Genomic DNA, 21,423 nt, shown 5'->3' on the forward strand with positions numbered 1-21,423 from the left:
GGGGGGGCAGGGCTGGGCTAGCAGGGGCTGGGGGTCGGGAGTGAGGGGCACCGGCAGAGCTGGGGGGGCCCGGGACTGGGCTAGCAGCAGCGAGGGCCTCTGCCTCGGTTTCCCTGCCTGGGTCCTCACTTCACCCCCCCACCCCCGTGGGCAGAGCTCGGCCCGGCTGGGCAGGCAGGTTGCCCAGGGTCACGGCTTCATGCCCAGCAGCGCTTGGCTCTGCCATGAAAGCCCCTCGCCGCCGGCTGTTTGTTCTCCGCCCAGGCCCAGCCGCGCTCCCCGTGGGGCTGGGGGGCAGGAAAGGGGGTGTTCACGCCTTGTGACTCAGCCCCGTGGGCCGCCGGCTTCGTGGCTGCAGCGGCCAGAACTGGGGCGGGCCCTGGGGAACTGCCTGCCACAGGAATCCTGGCACTGGACCCCGGCCTTGTCCCCGAGCTGGGGGCGGGGCCCAGGCTGGGGGGCAGGAGCGGAAGAGGGGCCAGCGGGAAGCTGCAGCCAGCTCTGGGGGGCAGCTATTTATACAAGAATCCCCCCCCCGCAGTACCAGGGGAGAGCGCCCCCCACTCCCTGCAGCACACAACCCCTTAGGCTGCCCAGGGGCAGTGGGGCCAGCCCCCTCTCTTCCACCACTCACCTTGGGGCTGTGACCCCCTAGTGCCACATTGGGGGTGGGGAGGGAAAGGGGGGGGTCAGAGCAAGGACCTCAGCTGCCACCATGCCCAGCCCCCCATAACCTTCCTGCCCCATAGCTCCCTCCCCAGCCCATTGCCCCCCTACTACACCCCAGCCCCCCAGGTTTGTAGCTCAGGGCAGTCGCTGAGCGTTAGGGTCCTGGGGTCCCTGTAGCTGGGGGAGGGGACAGACAAGGGGACCCCAGAACTGTACCACTTTGGGGGGCCCTCCCCCCACCCCAGGGGAGATTTCCCCAGCTTCCCCCACCCCTGTAAATCACCCTCCAGGGCCTCCCAGTGGACCCCCAGGCACCCACCCCAGCTCCCCCCGGACACCTCTCCACCCCCAATGGACCCCCAGGAACCCACCCCAGTTCCCCCCGGACACCTCTCCACCCCCAATGGACCAGCTCCCCCCAGACACGCCCCACCCCCAGGGTCCCCTAATGGAGCCCCAGGAACCCCCCAGCCACCCCCCAGGGTCCCCCAATGGATCCCCAGGAACCCCCCAGACACCCCTCATTTGGTAGACCCTCCCACGCCGCGTCCCCATTGGCCCGACCCTGCCCCCCCCCCATTGGCTCCCAGGGCCACCCGCCCCTCCCCGTCCCCGAGCGCGCGGGGCCGTTTCCACCTCCCCGGTCGCTGATTGGCCGTCGCCCCCCCCCGCGCCACGTCAGCACGGCCCGAGAGGGAATGGGCCCCGCCCCCAGGGAATCCCCCAGCCAGCCCCTCCCCTCACAGACCCCTCCCCCAGGGAATCCCCCAGCCAGCCCCTCCCCCACAGACCCCTTCCCACAAGCCCCTCCCCCAGGGAATCTGCCAGACAGACCCCTGCCCCACAGACCCCTCCCCCAGGGAATCCCCCAGCCAGCCCCTCCCCTCACAGACCCCTCCCCCAGGGAATCCCCCAGCCAGCCCCTCCCCCCACAGACCCCTCCCCCAGGGAATCCTCCAGTCAGCCCCTCCCCCCAAAGACCCCTCCCCTAGGGAATCCCCCAGCCAGCGCCTCCCCCCACAGACCCCTCCCCCAGGGAATCCTCCAGCCAGCCCCTCCCCCCAAAGACCCCTCCCCCAGGGAATACCCCAGCCAGCCCCTCTCCCCAAAGACCCCTCCCCTAGGGAATCCCCCAGCCAGCGCCTCCCCCCACAGACCCCTCCCCTAGGGAATCCTCCAGCCAGCCCCTCCCCCCAAAGACCCCTCCCCCAGGGAATCCCCCAGCCAGCCCCTCCCCCACAGACCCCTTCCCACAAGCCCCTCCCCCAGGGAATCTGCCAGACAGACCCCTGCCCCACAGACCCCTCCCCCCATAGACCCCTCCTCCAGGGAATCCCCCAGCCAGCCCCTCCCCCCACAGACCCCTTCCCACAAGCCCCTCCCCCAGGGAATCCCCCAGCCAGCCCCTCCCCCCAAGGACCCCTCCCCTAGGGAATCCCCCAACCAGACCCTCCCCCCACAGACCCCTTCCCACAAGCCCCACCCCCAGGAAATCCGCCAGACAGACCCCTGCCCCACAGACCCCTCCCCCCACAGATCCCTCCCCAAGGGAATCCCCCAGCCAGACCCTCCCCCCAAGGACCCCTCCCCTAGGGAATCCCTCAGCCAGACCCTCCCCCCACAGACCCCTTCCCACAAGCCCCACCCCCAGGGAATCCCCCAGCCAGCCCCTCCCCCCACAGACCCCTCCCCCCAGGGAATCCTCTGTCCCTCCCCCCGCCCCCGCCCCCGCCCCTCCCCCCCAGCTCCTTCCCATTAAGGCTGCGCGGAGCCCGACCCGCTGCTTCCCGGCCCGTCCGCGCAGGGACCAGACCGGACCGGACCCGAACCGGACCCAGCCCCAACATGAGCCCGGCCAGGAGCCCGCTGCTGCCGCCGCTGCTGCTGCTGTGGGGCTGCGCCATGGGGCAGAGCGACCCGAACCCCGCCCCTGCCCCTAACGCCACGAGGTACCGCAGCCCCCCATCCCCGCCCCGCCAATCCCCCTGCCCCATGACTCCCCCAGCTCCCCTGACCCCCATCCCTGCCCCCATCCCCGATCCCTGCCCCACAACTCCCCCAGACCCAGATCCCTACCCCATGACTCCTCCAGCTACCCCTGATCCCCTGCCCCACAACTCCCCCTGCCCCCAGCTACCCCCTAGCCCTGCCCCCATCCCTGCCCCCCAGCCCCGATCCCTGCCCCACAACTCCCCCTGCCTTCCCAGCCCTGCCCCCTGACTCCTCCAGATCTCTCCTGCCCCCCCATCCCTGCCCCATGACTCCCCCAGCTCCCCCGATCCCCCTGTGCCACAACTCCCCCTGCCCCCCAGCTCCCTCCACCCCCCATCCCTGCCCCACAACTTCCCCTGCTTCCCCAGCCCTGTCCCACGACTGCCCCTGCCCCACGACTCCCCCAGCTCCCCCCTGCCCCCGATCCCTGCCCCCCAGCTCCCCCCTGCCCCTCCAGCTATCCCAGCCCCTGATCCCTGCCCCAGCTGGGCGCTGCGGGTCAGGAGTGGGGGGCACCGGCAGAGCCGGGGGGAGCCGGGACAGGCCCGGTTCCAGCACATCTGGAAGGTTTTAGCGATGGGAGCTGAAGCTGCCAGATGCCGGGGATGAGCCAAAATCTCTGGATTCTCTGAATTCTCCTGCGGGGGGAGCAGCTTGGTGGGGGGGGAAGGGCCAGGCTGGGACCCCAGGGACAGGTGGGGGGAGGTGAAGACCGGATTCTTATGGTCACCAAATCTGGGGGTCAGAGGCCAGACAAAGCCGGCTCCGGGGACCCAACACACGGGTGGGCGAGGCTGGGGCCCCGGCCCGGGCTGAGCGTCAGGGGGACGGCGGGGGGCAGGCCGGGGGGCACTGGTCCCCGCTGGGGGCTGGGGCGGGCCATGCCGGGGCACATGGACCAGGCCGGGACCTGGGGCCGCTTGCTTGGGTGGTCACCAGCGGGTCTGGAGGCCTCACGAGGCAGGACGGGCCCCCCTCCCCGTGGCCTGGCCGCGCTCCCAGCCCCCGGCGCCTGGGCCAGGACAAACAGATGCTGGATCCTGGATGCTGACACCAGCTGCCTCCACCACGCCCCGCCGGGGCCCAGGGCCAGAGGGGAGCCCAGGGCCAGGCTGGCAGGGGGCTGCGGGTTGGGAGTGAGGGGCACAGGCAGGGCTGGGGGGAGCCCAGGGCTAGCAGGGGGCTGCGGGTCGGGAGTGAGGGGCACAGGCAGGGCTGGGGGGAGCCCAGGGCTAGTAGGGGGCTGCGGGTCGGGAGTGAGGGGCACCAGCAGGGCTGTGGGGGGCTGCGGGTCGGGAGTGAGGGGCACCAGCAGGGCTGTGGGGGGCTGTGGGTCGGGAGTGAGGGGCACCGGCAGGGCTGGGAGAGCCCAGGGCCAGGCTAGCAGGGGGCTGCGGGTCGGGAGTGAGGGGCACCGGCAGGGCTGGGGGGAGCCCAGGGCTAGCAGGGGGCTGCAGGTCGGGAGTGAGGGGCACCGGCAGGGCTGGGGGGAGCCCAGGGCTAGCAGGGGGCTGCGGGTCCGGAGTGAGGGGCACTGGCAGGGCTGTGAGGGGCTGCGGGCCGGGAGTGAGGGGCACCGGCAGGGCTGGGAGAGCCCAGGGCCAGGCTAGCAGGGGGCTGCGGGTCGGGAGTGAGGGGCACCGGCAGGGCTGGGGGGAGCCCAGGGCTAGCAGGGGGCTGCGGGTCGGGAGTGAGGGGCACCGGCAGGGCTGTGGGGGGCTGTGGGTCGGGAGTGAGGGGCACCGGCAGGGCTGGGAGAGCCCAGGGCCAGGCTAGCAGGGGGCTGCGGGTCGGGAGTGAGGGGCACTGGCAGGGCTGTGGGGGGCTGCGGGCCGGGAGTGAGGGGCACCGGCAGGGCTGGGGGGAGCCCAGGGCCAGGCTAGCAGGGGGCTGCGGGTCGGGAGTGAGGGGCACTGGCAGGGCTGTGGGGGGCTGCGGGCCGGGAGTGAGGGGCACCGGCAGGGCTGGGGGGAGCCCAGGGCTAGCAGGGGGCTGCGGGCCGGGAGGGAGGGGCCCCGAGTGACTGTGGCTCTGGGGGTCTCTCCCAGGCCCGTGTTCCTGTGCGGCGGGGAGCACGTGGGCGACTCGGGGTACATCGCCAGCGAGGGGTTCCCCAACCACTACCCGCCCAGCAAGACCTGCACGTGGACCATCACGGTACGGAGGGCGATGGCGGGGCCGGGGCGGGATGTGGGGAGATCGGGGTGCGGGTGAGGTGGGGGCATGGGGCAGCGGTGGGGGGGGGTCTGAGCCCTCACCCGGCCACAGACACCCCCCCCAGCCGGCCCCCCGCTCACCCGCGGCCTCTCCCCCGCAGGTACCCGAGGGCCAGGTGGTGATGCTCTCCTTCCGGGTCTTCGACCTGGAGCCGGACCCCGGCTGCCGCTACGACTCGCTGGAGGTCTTCAACGGGCCCTCGGCCGGCGCCCAGAGCCTGGGCCGCTTCTGCGGCACCTTCCGGCCGGGGGCCCTGCTCTCCACCGGCCGCCACATGCTGCTCCGCATGGTGACGGACGAGGGCACCGGGGGCCGCGGGTTCCTGGTCTGGTTCAGCGCCGGCCTGCCCCACGTCAACGGTGAGAGCCCCCGGCGGCCCGCCCGCCCCGGCTGGGGGCTCCCGCATGCTCCCCCCAGGGGGAGGCTGGCTGCAGGGGGACCCCCCGCCGTGGGTGCATGGCCGCTGGGTCTCCCAGGGGGGGCTGGGGGATCGTTACCCACAATGCCCTGCACCGACGCCAGGGCAGAGAGGATGCTGGGTAATCGTTACCCACAATGCCCTGCACTGACGCCAGGGCAGAGAGGGTGCTGGGTAATCGTTACCCACAATGCACCTGTGCCGACGCCAGGGCAGAGAGGGTGCTGGGTAATCGTTACCCACAATGCACCTGTGCCGACGCCAGGGCAGAGAGGGTGCTGGGTAATCGTTACCCACAATGCACCTGTGCCGACGCCAGGGCAGAGAGGATGCTGGGAAATCGTTTCCCACAATGCCCTGCACTGATGCCGGGGCAGAGAGGATGCTGGGAAATCGTTTCCCACAATGCCCTGCACTGACGCCGGGGCAGAGAGGATGCTGGGAAATCGTTTCCCACGCCAGCTCCGCGCCGGCCGTCGTGACCCCCCGGTGCCTGCGCCCCGTGTCTCCGGCTTGCATGGCCCCCCGCCCTTGCCTGCCCCCCAGCGGCTCCCCCCACCCATCCCAACCTGCGGGACCTTTTGCAGGCCGGCCGCGCGGAAGGCGGAAGTGGGGCGCCAACCATATAGACTCCCGGTTGGCCGGGGAGCCCTGGCATTACTGGGACGGTGAGTATCCGGCCGCCTGCCCTCTCCCCCCGCCGGCAATGGCGCCCCCTGCAGGTGGCGGGGGGCTGGGGCGGGGCGCAGAGACCGGCCCCCCCAGCCCTGGGGGAAGCCGTGGCCCGTCCCGCCCCGGCTCTGCCCCCCGGGGGCGCCATTGTGGTCGGATCGCGGCCTGGGGCAAAGGGGCTGGAGGCGCAGAGAGGACGCTGGGTAATCGTTACCCACAATGCCCTGCACTGACGCCAGGGCAGAGAGGACGCTGGGTAATCGTTACCCACAATGCCCTGCACTGACGCCAGGCGCAGAGAGGACGCTGGGTAATCGTTACCCACAATGCCCTGCACTGACGCCAGGGCAGAGAGGACGCTGGGTAATCGTTACCCACAATGCCCTGCACTGACGCCAGGGCAGAGAGGATGCTGGGTAATCGTTACCCACAATGCCCTGCACTGACGCCAGGGCAGAGAGGACGCTGGGTAATCGTTACCCACAATGCCCTGCACCGACGGGGGTGTGACGATGAGGGGGAGTTCCCCCTCCATCCTGTGCACCCCCAAACCAGCCGCCTTCTCCCCCCAGCCCGGGATCTGACCCCCGCATCGCCGTCCCATTGCTGTGTCCGGTGGGGGCTGCGGGGGGGGGCTTGGCTGCTGGACAGGGTGAGACCCCCCCACCCCCGGCCGCCTGCTTCTGCCCCGCCTGTCGGTCCCCCCCCTCCGCTCCCCCCACGGCCTGTAATTACCAACCGCGGCATCCGTGGAAATTGCTGGTTTTTACCAGGCCGTCTCTCCCCTCCCCCACTCCTGGCGCCACTGCCCATCCCCCCCCCATCCTATCCCACTGCTGCCCATCTCCCCCCCCTTCCCCCCCACCAAGGGCCAATGCCCCCAAAGCCGTGGGCTGAGCAAACACGGGCCCGGGCAGGGTGACGCCGGCTGCTTCGGGACCTGTGGGACGTCGGCCCTGTGGCCCCGCACCGCCCCAGAGCTGGCCGCAGCCCACGAGGGGCTCGGAGCATGGGCGGGGGGGCTCCGAGGGGGGGCGGAGCTGGCTCATGTGCCTCATGCAGAAGCAGGGGGGGGGCTCACACCCAGAAGGGCCGGGGGGGCAGCAGTGCAGGGGTTTGCACGTGGGCAGGTGCCTGTTTGCCGGCCCCCGAGTGGGTGGGCGCTTTGCACGCTTGCCGGGGCTGTGCACGCTCAGGCAGGGCTTTGCACGTGGGCAGGCGGTTCGCACACGCCCCAGTCCAGTTTTCCATGACTGCGCGTGGACGCTGGCCCCCTCGCACGGCCGGTGGGGGGAGCCGCACGTTCGCACGGTGACCTGGGCCCCGTTGGACAGGCAGGGAGGAGTTTGCACGCCTGCCATTGCACGGGCAGGCAGTGCGTTTGCCCGTTTCCTCACACGCTTGGTGGGATTTGCACAGACCTGCTCCTGGGCACCGCACCGGGGCACAGCCTTCCACGTGCACGATGGCCTGCGTCTTTGCACACTCAGGTCCACGTGCGCACGCTTCTGTACCGTGCGCACCTCGGGCCCACTCACTCTTCCGCTCACGTGCAAACTGCTCTGCGCACACTCACCGGTATCCTTGCCCTTCACGTGCGTGCACACCTGTTTGCACACTTACACACCCGTTTCCCTGTGCACACCCCTGAGTCCGCCCACAGCCCAGGCAGGCTCCTTCGTCTGCATGCTTCCCTGGACGGCACGACTGCATTCTCCCAAGCTCACCCTTGTTTGCACAATTCCTGTGCACCCTGATACCCTGCTCGGCCAGTGAGCACACGCTCTCGCACACTTGCTGTGCACACTCACCCCTCTCTTTGCACTCTCCGCTCTGAGCCGGCGCGCTCCCCTTTGCCCCCAGGGGTTGCCCACAGGGGGGAGGTGGCGGGACGGGCGCCCGCTGGGTCTCCCCCTCGCTGACCTGCCCCCCATGTCTTGCAGAGCATCAGTTCTGTGGGGGGAAGCTGGAGAAGCCCCAGGGCAGCCTCAAGACCCCGAACTGGCCCGAGAGCAACTACCCGGCCGGGATCAGCTGTTCCTGGCACATCATCGCGCCCCCAGGCCAGGTACGGGGGGGGCGGGGGGGCTGGGAGGTGGGTGTCACTGTGGTGGGTGGGGCAGGGGATGCAGAGGGTCCATGTGGCGGGAAGGGGCTGAGGGGGCGGGGCTGAGGCTCCGCAGGGGCGGGGCAGAGGGGAAATATGGGCGGGGCTCAGGCACCAGAGGGGCGGGGCTGACTCCATGCCACGCCCCCCCAGGTGGTGGAACTGACCTTCGGGAAGTTCGACGTGGAGGACGACACCTACTGTCGCTACGACTACGTGGCTGTTTTCCACGGGGGGGCCACCGACGACTCCCGGCGCGTTGGCAAGTTCTGCGGGGACCGTGCCCCCGGGTGAGCCCCCGCCCCGGCGCCCCCCCAGAGGGGCCCATTCCCCGCCCCCCCACCCCCCCCCGAGCCAGCCGGGTCCCACCCTGGGGCCAGCGCCCGGCGCAGGAGGGATTTTCTGACCCGTCTCCCCCGCAGCCCCATCTACTCGGAGGGGAACGAACTCCTGGTCCAGTTCGTCTCGGATCTCAGCGTCACGGCCGACGGCTTCGCTGCCTCCTACACCGTCAAGAGTCCCGCCGAGGCGGCCGACAAGGCCCTGAAGCCTGCCCCCGGGATCTTCCCCGGCTCCAAACCGGGCCAGGCCGGCACCAAGCCCGCCCCGAAACCGAAACCCGAGCCCAAACCCACCACCTGGGCCCTGCCCGAGGCCGAGCCGCCCAGTGCCCAGACGCCGGGTAAGATGGGCCCGTGCAAACCCGGGCCATGCACAGCCCAGCCGGTCCCCTCACTCCTGACCCGCAGCCCCCTGCCAGCCCGGCCCTGCCCCCCCAGCTCCACTGGGGCCCCTCACTCCCGGCCTGCAGCCCCTGCTAGCCCTGGGCTCCCCCCAGCCCAGCTGGTGCCCCTCACTCCCGACCCACAGCCCCCCCCCATGGTAATTCTAGGCTGTGTTGTGGCAGGTTTGGGCAGTGTGGTCCCTGGGCTGTGTGATTTGTGGGAGGGGGTATGTGGGTCGGGGGGAAGTTGCCCCCCCAGGCTGAGCACTAACCCCTTCATCTCCCTCCAGCCAAGGTTCAGTGCCCCCAGAAATGCCGCCGGTCGGGAAGTCTCCAGGGCCACTTCTGTGCCAATGATTTCGGTAAGGGACCCAGGAGTCCAGGGAGGGAGGAAGGGGGGGCTCCCCTGACTCTGGGCCAAGCACCCCAAAGAACTCACACCCGGCCCCCGTGCCCTGTCTCACAGTTATCACCGGCACCGTGAAAACCGTCGTGCGAGGGGCCGGCAACCGGGTCACAGCCACCATCTCGCTCCTCAACACGTACAAGGCCGGAGCCCTGAGCCTGCCCCAGGCCGAGAAAGGGGCCACCCTGCGCCTGGAGGTCCCCTGCCGCCAGTGCCCCGCCCTCAAGAAAGGTGAGCGAGCCCCGCCCCAGAGGTGGCCGCATGCCGGGCGAGGGGTCCCCGTGTCACCCGCCGCCCCGCCCCAGAGGTGGCCGCGTCTCCCACCTCTCCTGATTCTCTCGGTCTCTCCCCCTCCCCCCTCAGGTTCCAACTACATCTTCATGGGCCGGGTGGACGCCGAGGGGCTCGGCGAATTGCCCCCCGAAAGCTTCGTGGTCCCGTATCGCCCGCAGCAGCACCAGGTCCTCACCACGCTCAGCAAGCGGCCGTGTGGGGGGGCGCCCAAGAGGAACGCTTGAGCCCGGAGGGGCTGGGGTTTGGGGTGTCGGGTCTGACCTGCGGGGGACATGTCCCCCCGCCCCCCCCGGTCCAGCTCCCTGAGGCCTGCTCCGTGTATCCAAATAAAGGAGCAAACCGGCCGTTCCGCCTGCGGTGTGTTACCCCGGAGTCACGCCCCCCCCCTCGCACGGCAGAATCTCCGTGCGAATCGCACAAGCACGGGTCACTATGGAGCAGCTCCCACGGGCCAGGGCAGAGATCCAGCCCTGGCATTGCCCCCCCACCTCCCTGCTCTAACCCACCAGCCTCCACTGCCCTCCCAGAGTCGGGGAGAGAACCCAGGCGTCCGGGCTCCCAGCCCCCACCTCCGCTCTAACCCACCAGCCCCTGCTCCCCTCCCAGGGCCTGGAGAGAACCCAGGCGTCCGGGCTCCCAGCCCCCACCTCCGCTCTAACCCACCAGCCCCTGCTCCCCTCCCAGGGCCTGGAGAGAACCCAGGTGTCCTGGCTCCCAGCCCCCCTGCTCTAACCCACCACCCCTCACTCCCCTCCTGGAGCCTGGAGAGAACCCAGGTGTCCTGGCTCCCAGCCCCGCTGTGGCTCCCTCTTGGTTCAGGGGCGGGGGGGGGGAGGAGCTGGTTCCATGCGCCCCCTGGTGGCCGTCCCAGGCTTTGGCCCGGACTCGGCTCCAGGGGGCCTGGCCCCCTCTGTCCGGCTCTCAGTGGGTTGGCGGCTGGGGGGGCAGGCGGGGATAATGGACTTGTGGGGGACGGGGCTGGATGGTGGAGGAGCGAGTGTGGGGGGGTGAAAACGGGCCTGGCCAGGGATGGATTCGCTCCGGATTCGCTCTAGTTTCCGTTTCATGCAGGGTTGGCTCGGATCCGGAGTCACTTCAGAGCAGAACTCCCTTTCCACTCCCCCTGGTTCCGGTCTGCTCGGGGTTTGCTCCAGAGTCACTCTGGATTCACTCCGCTCCTGAGGCCTCCAAGCAGGGGCAGGGCCAAGTCAGGGCTCAGGGCCGGGACAGCTTTTCGGGGGGGGGGGGCGCATCCTCTGTGTGACACAGACACCTCCCTGCCTGAGGACCCTGGGGTGGGGGAACCCCGGGCTCTGTCTCCCAGCCCCCCATGTGTACAGCCCCCACAGCCCATGTCCCTCCCCCCACACCAGCGCCGCTGAGCTTCCCCGCCGGCAGTTCACCCCCCTCCCTGGGCCCCAGCCCTGACCCAGAGGGACCCTGGGGGGAGGCTGGGCCCTGGCTGGCGCTGGGGCCGTGGGACAGCTGTCTGTGCTGCCCGGTGCTGGAACAACCCCCCCGCGCCCCCAGAGCCATAAATAACCCAGGGGCTGCGGGTCGGGAGTGAGGGGCACCGGCAGGGCCGGGGGGCTGGGGGTCAGGAGTGGGGGCAGAGGCCGCAGGGACAGGGATGTGACCCTGGCTGACCCCCAGGGGCGGGTGCCATGGGGGGCCCAGCAGATGTGGGGGGGAGTCATGGCTGCACCCAGGTGTCCCATGACTCCCCCCCCCCGGCCCAGCCAGGCCCAGTGTCTGCCCCCCACGCTGGCCCAGTAGCCAAAGGGGGACCTGCAGGAGCCCAGGGGGAAGTGAGCCGGGCGGGGTCACGTTTCCTCCCCGTCTGACCCTTCTGCTCACAGGGGATCAGTCACCCCCGCGGTCTGTCCCCACCCTGGTACAGGGGACCCCTGCTCTGTATGGGGGGGCCTGTACCTATGGGGCACCCCAGGGTGGGGGGAAGCGTCCCCTTTAAGGCTGGGCCGATGGGGGGGGTGTGGAATGTCTGTATCAGCTGGCAGGGGATGGGGGCGGGGCTTGGGAGGCTCGAGCTCCAAGGGGGGCGGGGTTAGAACGTTGAAGACCCACCACCTGGGGGTGGGGGGGTTGGGGTCCTGATCAGCTGGTGGGAGGGGAGGGAGCCTGGAGGCCCCCCCCCGGCTTCTAACCCAGGCACCGGGGAGGGAGGGGGGCAGTATACGGAGGAGGGAGGCCCCCCCACAGGATCCTGCCCCCATATCCCCTGCCTCTCAGCCCCCCCATCCCGCAGGATCCTGCCCCCCATATCCCCTGCCTCTGAGCCCCCCCATCCTGCAGGAACCTGCCCCCCATATCCCCTGCCTCTCAGCCCCATCCATCCCGCAGGAACCTGCCCCCCATATCCCCTGCCTCTCAGCCCCATCCATCCCGCAGGAACCTGCCCCCCATATCCCCTGCCTCTGAGCCCCACTGCCCCACCAGATCCCAGGCCGAGGCGGGGGACAGACGGACGCCACCCCCCCATGCCAGCCTGTATCCGGGGCGAAGGCCTGGCAGGCCGGGGGGCAGAGGGGCTTCCCCGCTGGATCCCTTCTCCTGCCCGCCGGGGAGCTGCTGCCTGGGGGCAGGGCCAAGATCCCCGGGGGCCGCTTCACCGTCTGGGTTCCCCCCGCTGCACCTTCCCGAGCCGGGCATGACCAGGGGCGAGAGGGGGCAGCTGGGGGGGCCGCCCCCCGGCCCCACCTTCCTCCCCACCCTCGGGGTGATGCTGCTTCTGCTGGCGGCCCTGGTGGGCAGGTTTGGGCTCCAGGCCCAGCTCAAGGCGGTGTAGGCTGGTGGGCGTGGACTGGGGGGGGTGGGGGGCAGTGGGTACCCCGGACCGGACCCTGGGGGTCCTGCCCCCCCCCAGACCACGCCGCCGGCTTCTCCTCTGACGCTTTATTAATTCCCAATTCTAGCGTGTGCGTCTGTCAATCGTGGTCCATGATCGGGGGGAATTTGGGGGGCCCCGTTGGCGGGGCGCGGGCGGGATCCGGGGCTAGCTGCAGGCAGGGGGGCTGCGGGGCCGGGCCGAGCGCCGGATGAGCTCCAGGGCCTCCCACAGGAAGTCCTTCTGGCAGGGGGGCAGGGCCAGGGCCCCCACGGCCTCCTTGACCTTGGCCAGCCGCCCGGCCAGCGTGGGGCAGCCCTGGAGCTGGCTCAGGTACTGCTCGCAGGCCTGGGCCCCCGGGCTCTCCGGCGGGGGGGGCGCCCGGCTGGGGGGCAGCTCGCGGTACGCCGGCCCCCCCTCGATGTCGTGGCTGGACAGCAGGTAGAGACAGTCGCGGGTGGAGCACAGGCTGCTGGCGCAGAGCGGGACCTGCCGGGGAGCCGGAGAGAGGGGGGAATGCGGCTGGCTCTGGGGCGGGGCGGCTGGTGACACGGGGACCCCTTGCCTGGCGCGGAGATGCGGCCGGCTCTGGGGCGGGGCGGCTGTTGGTGCCAGGCCCTGCTCCCCCCCCCCAGATGCGGCCAGCTCTGGGGCGGGGCGGCTGGTGACACGGGGACCCCTTGCCCGGCGCAGAGATGCGGCCGGCTCTGGGGCGGGGCGGCTGTTGGTGCCAGGCTCTGCCCCCCCCGATGCAGCTGACTCTGGGGTGGGGCGGCTGTTGGTGCCAGGCTCTCCCCCCCAATGCAGCTGACTCTGGGGTGGGGCGGCTGTTAGTGCCAGGCTCTGCCCCCCCGATGCAGCTGACTCTGGGGTGGGGCGGCTGTTGGTGCCAGGCTCTGCCCCCTCCCCCACCAGATGCGGCTGACTCTGGGGCGGGGTGGCTGTTGGTGCCAGGCCCTGCTCCCCCCAAGATTCGGCTGACTCCAGGGCGGGGGGGCTGTTGGTGCCAGGCTCTGCCCCCCCCCACCAGATGCGGCTGACTCTGGGGTGGGGGGTGGCTGTTGGTGCCAGGCCCTGCTCCCCCCAGATGCAGCTGACTCTGGGGTGGGGGGTGGCTGTTGGCGCCAGGCCCTGCTCCCCCCCCAGATGCGGCTGACTCTGGGGTGGGGTGGCTGTTGGTGCCAGGCTCTGCCCCCCCCACCAGATGCGGCTGACTCTGGGGTGGGAAGCGGCTGTTGGTGCCAGGCCCTGCTCTCCCCAGATGCGGCTGACTCTGGGGTGGGGTGGCCCCCCCGGCCCCTCTCACCTTGACCTGCAGCTTGATGAAGGTGGCGCTGCCCTTGGGCCAGCCGGGCAGCCGCCCCCCGGCCCCGCAGCCGCAGCCCAGCACGGCCTGGCCCAGCTCCCGGCTCTGCAGCAGGGCCAGCGAGTGGTTCAGGCCGCACCAGATGTCCAGGGGGCACTTGAGGCCATGAACCTGCCCAGGTGGGGGGAGAAGATGCCAAGTCATGGGGGGGCCCCCGAGCTGGGGCAGGGGATTTGTCGGAGGTCTGGGGGTGTCTGGGGAGGACGTTGGGGGGGTGTTGGAGGTGCCTGGGAATGGGGGGCTGCCTGAGAGCCCCTAGATGTGGTGGGAGGCTGGGGGGGGCCTGGAGGGGGGCTACGGTGGGCCAGGGGTGCTGGGGGGGCCCAGAGGGGCTGTGGGGGTTATGGGGTGCTGGGGGAGGTCCAGAGGGGCTATGGGGGCCCAGAGGAGCTATGGGAGGGAAAGTGGGACTGTAGGGGGCCTGAGGCAGCTATAGGGGCCAAGAGGCCCAGAGGGGCTATGGGGGGCTGTGGGGCTCCGGGAGGCCTGGGGGGCCAGGGGGGGCTGTGGGGTCCCGGGGGCCCAGGTGGGCTAGGGAGGGCTGGGGGGCTCTGGGGGGCCTGGGGGGAGTTCGGGGGGGTGTGGGGCACCAGGGGGCTCGGGGGGGCTGTGGGGTGCCGGGGGTCTATGGGTGGCTGGGGGGGCCCGGGAGAGCTCAGGGGGGCTGTGGGGTGCCAGGGAGCTCGGGGGGCTATATTGGTGTGGGGTGCTCCGGGGGGCCTATGGGGGCAGGGGGGCTGGGGGGTGCTGGGGGGGCCCCGGGGGGGCTCTCACCAGCGTGGGCTCCCCGCGGTCGATCTTGTCCCCGGTGCCCAGCTGCCCGTAGCGGTTGCTCCCCTGCATGAAAAGCCGCCCGAACTCGTCCAGCAGCCCCAGGTGGTTGTAGCCGAGGGCGCAGGACAGGACCTGGGGGGCAGGGCAGGGTCAGGGGGGGCGCCTGGGGCAAGGGGACAATCCTGGGGGGGTGTCATACCCCTGTCGACGCTGCCCCCCCCCCTCACACAAGGCTCCGGGACCCATTCCCGGGACCTTCCCCCCAGCGCCACCCCCAGTCACCCGCAAATCAGGGCCCTGGGCCCCCCAATCCCCACAGCACCCCCAGCCCTGCCCCAGCTCCCCCCAGCCCCCCAATCCCCACCGCTGACCTTGGCGGGCAGGGCGAGGGCCAGCGGCATCTGCAGATCCAGGGGGTCAAAGGCGTGAAGGGTCCCGAAGAGGTCGCGATAGACGCCCGGCGCGTGGACCTCGAAATACACGGCCCCCTTGTCTGAGAGAGGGGGGTCACAGCGAGCGAGGGGGGGTCAGACCGGACAGACGCCCCCCCAGGCAGGATCAAAGCAGGGGGCTGCAGGTCAGGCTGAGGGACACTCGGGGGGCTGCGAAATGGGGGTCGCTGCCCGGGGGGCTATGGGTCGGGCCTTGGGGCGTGGGGACCCCCATACCGGTGAGGAAGGTGGCGCTGCTCTGGTTGGAGGTCATGGCCCGCACGGCGAGGCGGGGCTGCGGGTGGGGGGGATGAGGGGTCCGTGTGGGGGCTGTGGGTCGGGCTGTGGGTCGGGCCTTGGGGCGCGGGGACCCCCATACCGGTGAGGAAGGCGGCGCTGCTCTGGTTGGTGATCATGGCCCGCATGGCGAGGCGGGGCTGCGGGTGGGGGGGATGAGGGGTCCGTGTGGGGGCTGTGGGTCGGGCTGTGGGGCGCGCTGTGGGGCGCGGGGACCCCCATACCGGTCAGGAAGGCGGCGCTGCTCTGGTTGGTGATCATGGCCCGCATGGCGAGGCGGGGCTGCGGGTGGGGGGGATGAGGGGTCCGTGTGGGGCCTGTGGGTCGGGCTGTGGGGCGCGCTGTGGGGCGCGGGGACCCCCATACCGGTGAGGAAGGCGGCGCTTCTCTGGTTGGAGATCATGGCCCGCATGGCGAGGCGGGGCTGCGGGTGGGGGGGATGAGGGGTCCGTGTGGGGGCTGTGGGGCGCGCTGTGGGGCGCGGGGACCCCCATACCGGTGAGGAAGGCGGCTCTGCTCTGGTTGGAGATCATGGCCCGCACGGCGAGGCGGGGCTGCGGGTGGGGGGGATGAGGGGTCCGTGTGGGGGCTGTGGGTCGGGCTGTGGGGCGCGCTGTGGGGCGCGGGGACCCCCATACCGGTCAGGAAGGCGGCGCTGCTCTGGTTGGAGGTCATGGCCCGCACGGCGAGGCGGGGCTGCGGGTGGGGGGGATGAGGGGTCCGTGTGGGGGCTGTGGGTCGGGCTGTGGGGCGCGCTGTGGGGCGCGGGGACCCCCATACCGGTCAGGAAGGCGGCGCTGCTCTGGTTGGAGGTCATGGCCCGCACGGCGAGGCGGGGCTGCGGGTGGGGGGGATGAGGGGTCCGTGTGGGGGCTGTGGGTCGGGCCTTGGGGCGCGGGGACCCCCATACCGGTGAGGAAGGCGGCGCTGCTCTGGTTGGAGGTCATGGCCCGCACGGCGAGGTGGGGCTGCGGGTGGGGGGGATGAGGGGTCCGTGTGGGGGCTGTGGGTTGGGCTGTGGGGCGCGCTGTGGGGCGCGGGGACCCCCATACCGGTCAGGAAGGCGGCGCTGCTCTGGTTGGAGGTCATGGCCCGCACGGCGAGGTGGGGCAAGCAGCGGGACACCTTGCGCAGGGCGAGCTGCACCGTGTAGGACCGGGGCTGGTCCAGCTGCGTCTCGTTCACCAGCAGGCTGTAAATCTTCCCCTCCTCTGCCGAGAGACGGGCCCCGAACCGGCGGGGGGCAGGGGTGAGGGTGGGCGCCGTGGGGATCCGGGCCCCACAGCTCCCCCCTCTCCTGCCTCCCACTCGCCCTTGGCTACGGGGCGCCCCCTTGGGGCGAGTGGGGTTTCCGTTCCCCCTGCCGCCATATTGGTGCAGCACGCAGGGAAACTGAGGCACGCCCAGGCTTGGCCTAGGACCGTAAGACTCAACGTGCCACAGAAGCGGAGGAATAAACCCCGGCCCCCGCCCCAGCCCTTGGCTACGGGGCCAGGCGTCCCCGCCCTGGGGCCGGAGGGGAGCCGGCGCCCCGCCAGGCCCCGCCCCCCATTCCCCGCCCGCCGGGCACCTGTCAGGAGCAGCAGCGCCCGCTCCGTCTCCTGCCCCACCAGCACCAGCTGCCGGAAGCGCATGGCGGCGTGGAACGTCATCTTGAAGACCCGCTGCCCGCTGGACTGGAGATACACCTCCACGCAGTCGCACGCCCGCCCGGCGCCCGGCACCGCCGCCTCCCGTGCGACCAGCACGTACACGTACTTCCGGTACCCCGCGTCGCTCCGCGGGTCCGTGGTGAACTGCGGGGGCGGGAGGGACGGTGCTGCTGTGGGGCAGGGACTGGCTGGCTCAGCGGGGCGGGGAATGGGGTGTGGGGCCTGTCCCCGCTTGGGGGCGCCGGCCCCAGGGCGGGGACCGGCTGGCTCGGGGGGGCGGGGAATGGGGGGGCGGGGCCTGGCGGGGCGCCGGCTCCCCTCCGGCCCCAGGGCGGGGACGCCTGGCTCAGGGGGCGGGGCATTGAGAACCATCCCACCGCTGCCACCAGCGGGGCTCACGTCCTTGGCGCTCCGGCACAGCACCACGTAGCGGCAGGCCCGTTTCCACTGGAGGTGGCCCGGGGCCGAGGAGACCAGGGCGTTGCGGAGGAAGAAGAGGGTCCCGCCGTGGTCCAGGACGAAGACGTGCTCCTTGGTGGGCAGGAACTTGCGGTAGCCGTGGGCCAGGAGCGGGGCCACCGACTTGCTCAGGCAGCGACGGCGGCCCCCGAAGGTCTGGAAGTACAGGCCCTTGGTGTCTGGGGGGGCGGGCACACAATCCGGGGGTGGGGTCAGAGGGGGGGGTGCAGACACTGCGTAAGCCCCACCCCTCCCTTCTGCAAGCCCCGCCCCTTGCGTGAAGCACCACCCTCCCTCGTGCGAGCCCCGCCCTCCCTCGTGCGAGCCCCGCCCTCCCTCGTGCGAGCCCCGCCCTCCCTCGTGCGAGCCCCCTTCCCTCATCTAAGGCCCACCTTCCCTCGTGCAAGCCCCGCCCCTCCCTCGTGCGAGCCCCGCTCCCCGGCGGCCGGTACTGACAGTTGAGGATGGCGGCTCTCTTCCAGGGGCGGGCGCCGGCCGTGCCCTCCTGGCGCAGCCGCGGGCAGAGCCGGCGGCAGACCCGGCGCCAGACGCCCTCGCTGTCGCACGCCTGGCGCAGGTACCGGCATGTCTGGCCCAGGGCCACCGTGTCCCGCACCGGCAGGAAGGAGACGATGTGATCCAGCTGGGGGGCGAGAGGAGGGGGCAGGACCCCCAGCGTGACCCCCGGGTGCGGGGCCCTCTGGGCTCGACGGACCCAGCCCTCCGCGTGCGGGGCCCTCTGGGCTCGACGGACCCAGCCCCCCGCGTGTGGGGCCCTCTGGGCTCTACAGGCCCAGCCCTCCGCGTGTGGGGCCCTCTGGGCTCGACGGACCCAGCCCCCCGCGTGCGGGGCCCTCTGGGCTCGACGGACCCAGCCCCCCGCGTGCGGGGCCCTCTGGGCTCGACGGACCCAGCCCTCCGCGTGCGGGGCCCTCTGGGCTCGACGGACCCAGCCCCCCGCGTGCGGGGCCCTCTGGGCTCGACGGACCCAGCCCCCCGCGTGCGGGGCCCTCTGGGCTCGACGGACCCAGCCCCCCGGGTGCGGGGCCCTCTGGGCTCTACGGAGCCAGCCCCCCGAGTATGGGGCCCACTGGGCTCTACAGACCCAGCCCCCCGGGTACGGGGCCCTCTGGGCTGGACGGACCCAGCCCTCCGCGTGTGGGGCCCTCTGGGCTCTACGGACCCGGCCCCCCGACTATGGGGCCTCTGGGCTCGACAGACCCACGGCTCTAGCCCCTCAGCCCACCCTGTGCTGACTCACCAGCTCCGGGGGGAGGCGCTGGATGGGGGCTGAGCCCCCCGGGTCCGTCCTGCCCTCAGCGGCCCCCACCCCCTGGCTGCAGCGCGGGCGCTTGGCCTGTGGGGGGAAGGGCAGGGAGGGGGTGGGTGTGGGATGGGCCCTGTGCCCCCCACCGGTGCTGAGCATCTGCCCCATGGCCACCCACCTGCCCCATAGGCCTCCAGCCACCTGCCCCACGGCATCACGCTGGGCCGCCTGCCTGCCCCCACAGGATCCCCTCCCCGTGTCCCCTCCTGCCCCACAGCATCCCCCCTGCCCCACAGCTCCACACCGCCCCCAGCTCTCTCCCTATGACCCCCGAAGGGCGACTGACTGCCCCCCGTGGTGCTCCTCGGGGGGCTGGGCTAGCAGGCGAGGAAGGGGCCCGGGGCGGCTGGCACAGCTGGTGGGGCAGGCTCGGGGCCCTCCCGCAGTGGGGCAGCAGGGGGCGCCGTTTCCCTGCCCACACAGCGGCTCAATCCGTGGGGCGCCCCTGGGATCGGACAGCTGGGGGGGAGGGGGATTGTTATGGGGCCAGCCAGGGGAGAGCGGCCCCAATGAGCCTCCCTTGCCCCACGGCGTGCCCCCTGCCGAGCCCTCTGCCCCACCTCCTGCCCCGCACAGCCCCCTGCCGAGCCCTGCCCCACGGCGCCCCCCAGGGCCGACCCCCCAGGGCCGCTCACCCCCACGGCTTCGTCGCCCCCCGAGAGCCGGGAGCCCCGATGGAGCCGCCGGCACCGCAGCCGCCTGGCGGAGCGTCGGTCGCCCATCCCTGCCCGCGCCCCCGGCGCCCGGGTCCGGCCACTGGGCAGAGGCTGCAGCGACCCACAGCGCAGCCCCCCAGCCTGGCCAGGGGGGCCCTGGGACATGGCTCTGTGAGCTGGCGCCCGCCCCACGGCTTCACAGAGCCTGGCGCCGGGGTGACGGGCTCTGACCTCACGGCCGGGCACTGTGACCTCGGGCCGGGCTCTGCTCCCTATGCACCGCCCCACGGCGCCCCACGGGGACCTCGGGCTGGGCTCTGCCCCCTGGGCATCGCCCCATGGCGCCCCACGGGGACCTCGGGCCGGGCCCCGCTCCCTGGGCACCGCCCCACAGCGCCCCACGGGGACCTCGGGGCGGGCCCCGCTCCCTGGGCACCGCCCCACAGCGCCCCACGGGGACCTTGGGGTGGGCCCGCTGCCTGGGCATTGCCCCCACAGCGCCCCACGGGGACCTCGGGCTGGCCCCACTCCCTGGGCACCGCCCCCACAGCGCCCCACAGGGACCTCGGGGCGGGCACCGCCCCACAGCACCCATCTGGGACCTCGGGCAGGGCCCCGCTCCCTGGGCATTGCCCCACAGTGCCCCACGGGGACCTCGGGGTGGGCCCGCTCCCTGGGCATTGCCCCACAGCGCCCCACGGGGACCTCGGGCTGGCCCCACTCCCTGGGCACCGCCCCACAGCGCCCCACAGGGACCTCGGGGCGGGCACCGCCCCACAGCACCCATCTGGGACCTCGGGCCGGGCCCCGCTCCCTGGGCACCGCCCCACGGCACCCCATGGGGACCTCGGGCTGGGTCCTGCTCCCTGGGCACCGCCCCACAGCACCCCACGGGGACCTCGGGCCGGGCCCAGCTCCCTGGGCACCGCCCCACGGCACCCCACGGGGACCTCGGGCTGGGCCCCGCTCCCTGGGCACCGCCCCACAGCACCCCTCTGGGACCTCGGGCCGGGTCCCGCTCCCTGGGCACCGCCCCACGGCACCCCACGGGGACCTCGGGCCGGGCCCAGCTCCCTGGGCACCGCCCCACAGCACCCCTCTGGGACCTCGGGCCGGGTCCCGCTCCCTGGGCACCGCCCCACGGCACCCCACGGGGACCTCGGGGCGGGCACCGCCCCACAGCACCCATCTGGGACCTCGGGCCGGGGCCCCGCTCCCTGGGCACCGCCCCACAGCGCCCCACGGGGACCTCGGGCCGGGCCCCGCTCCCCACAGCAAAGACCCTGCTGCAGCCCACCCTGCTGCCCACTCCACAGCGACCCCTTGTGCCGCCCTGGGGTCCTCTGTGGGTCAGTCTTGGGGGTTGAGGTGGGATTTGGAGCAATTCCCCCCGGGGGTCTCGCACGAGAGGGGGGGCTTCCCCTCCCCCCGGGGGTCTCGCACGAGAGGGGGGGCTTCCCCTCCCCCGGGGCCTCGCACGAGAGGGGGGGCTTCCCCTCCCCCCGGGGGTCTCGCACGAGAGGGGGGGTTTCCCCTCCCCCGGGGCCTCGCACGAGAGGGGGGGGCTTCCCCTCCCCCCGGGGGTCTCGCACGAGAGGCGGGGCTTCCCCTCCCCCGGGGCCTCGCACGAGAGGGGGGGCTCCCCTCCCCCGGGGCCTCGCACGAGAGGGGGGGCTCCCCTCCCCCGGGGCCTCGCACGAGAGGGGGGGGCTTCGCCTCCCCCCGGGGCCTCGCACGAGAGGGGGATGGGCCTGAGGTAGTCATGGGTGTCTTAATCTTAGGTCCCGCCCTTTTTTCACATCTTCTTCTCTTGCTATTGGCTAGTTGCCCTGTCATTCTCCTCTCAGTGCCCGCCCACCCGGAGTGATTCTTTCTCAGATTGACCAGCTGCGCTGTCTCTCGCTCAGGGCATCTCCCGCCTCCCCTGTGGTGATTCGCGCTCTGATTGGCCAGCTGGGCTGTCACTCTCGCTTCACGGCATTTACCGCCCCTCGGACGGGAATATACCTCTGATTGGCCAGTCAGTTGTCACTCTTAACATGCAACGCATTCTTCCGCGTGTGATTGGCTGAGCCGCTGAAACAGCTCCGTTCCCCATACCAGGCAGTTCCCGCATT

General features: G+C 72.2%; 2 protein-coding genes across 2 annotated transcripts; one reads left to right on the top strand and one right to left on the bottom strand.

Moving 5' to 3' along the window:
* Positions 1-2,414: 2,414 nt before the first annotated feature.
* PCOLCE (procollagen C-endopeptidase enhancer) lies at positions 2,415-9,843 on the top strand. The gene is made up of 9 exons (XM_073326504.1): positions 2,415-2,618; positions 4,710-4,818; positions 4,979-5,237; positions 7,912-8,036; positions 8,229-8,365; positions 8,498-8,757; positions 9,090-9,161; positions 9,266-9,436; positions 9,569-9,843. Exons 1-9 carry the CDS (start codon positions 2,515-2,517, stop codon positions 9,721-9,723), a joined length of 1,392 nt encoding a protein of 463 aa, XP_073182605.1. The 5' UTR covers positions 2,415-2,514; the 3' UTR covers positions 9,724-9,843.
* A 2,617-nt stretch (positions 9,844-12,460) lies between these two features.
* Positions 12,461-19,471, bottom strand: FBXO24 (F-box protein 24). Its single transcript, XM_078850806.1, has 10 exons — positions 19,286-19,471; positions 18,585-18,680; positions 17,780-17,966; positions 17,264-17,502; positions 16,783-17,008; positions 16,265-16,423; positions 14,856-14,977; positions 14,485-14,616; positions 13,651-13,821; positions 12,461-12,833 (listed from the first exon to the last, which is right to left on the bottom strand). The coding sequence occupies exons 1-10, from the start codon at positions 19,469-19,471 to the stop codon at positions 12,513-12,515; spliced, it is 1,839 nt and encodes a 612-aa protein (XP_078706932.1). The 3' UTR covers positions 12,461-12,512.
* Between the last annotated feature and the right edge of the window lie 1,952 nt (positions 19,472-21,423).

The sequence above is a fragment of the Lepidochelys kempii genome, chromosome 28 (genome assembly GCF_965140285.1).
Source record: "Lepidochelys kempii isolate rLepKem1 chromosome 28, rLepKem1.hap1, whole genome shotgun sequence".
NCBI classification, from domain to species: domain Eukaryota; kingdom Metazoa; phylum Chordata; order Testudines; family Cheloniidae; genus Lepidochelys; species Lepidochelys kempii.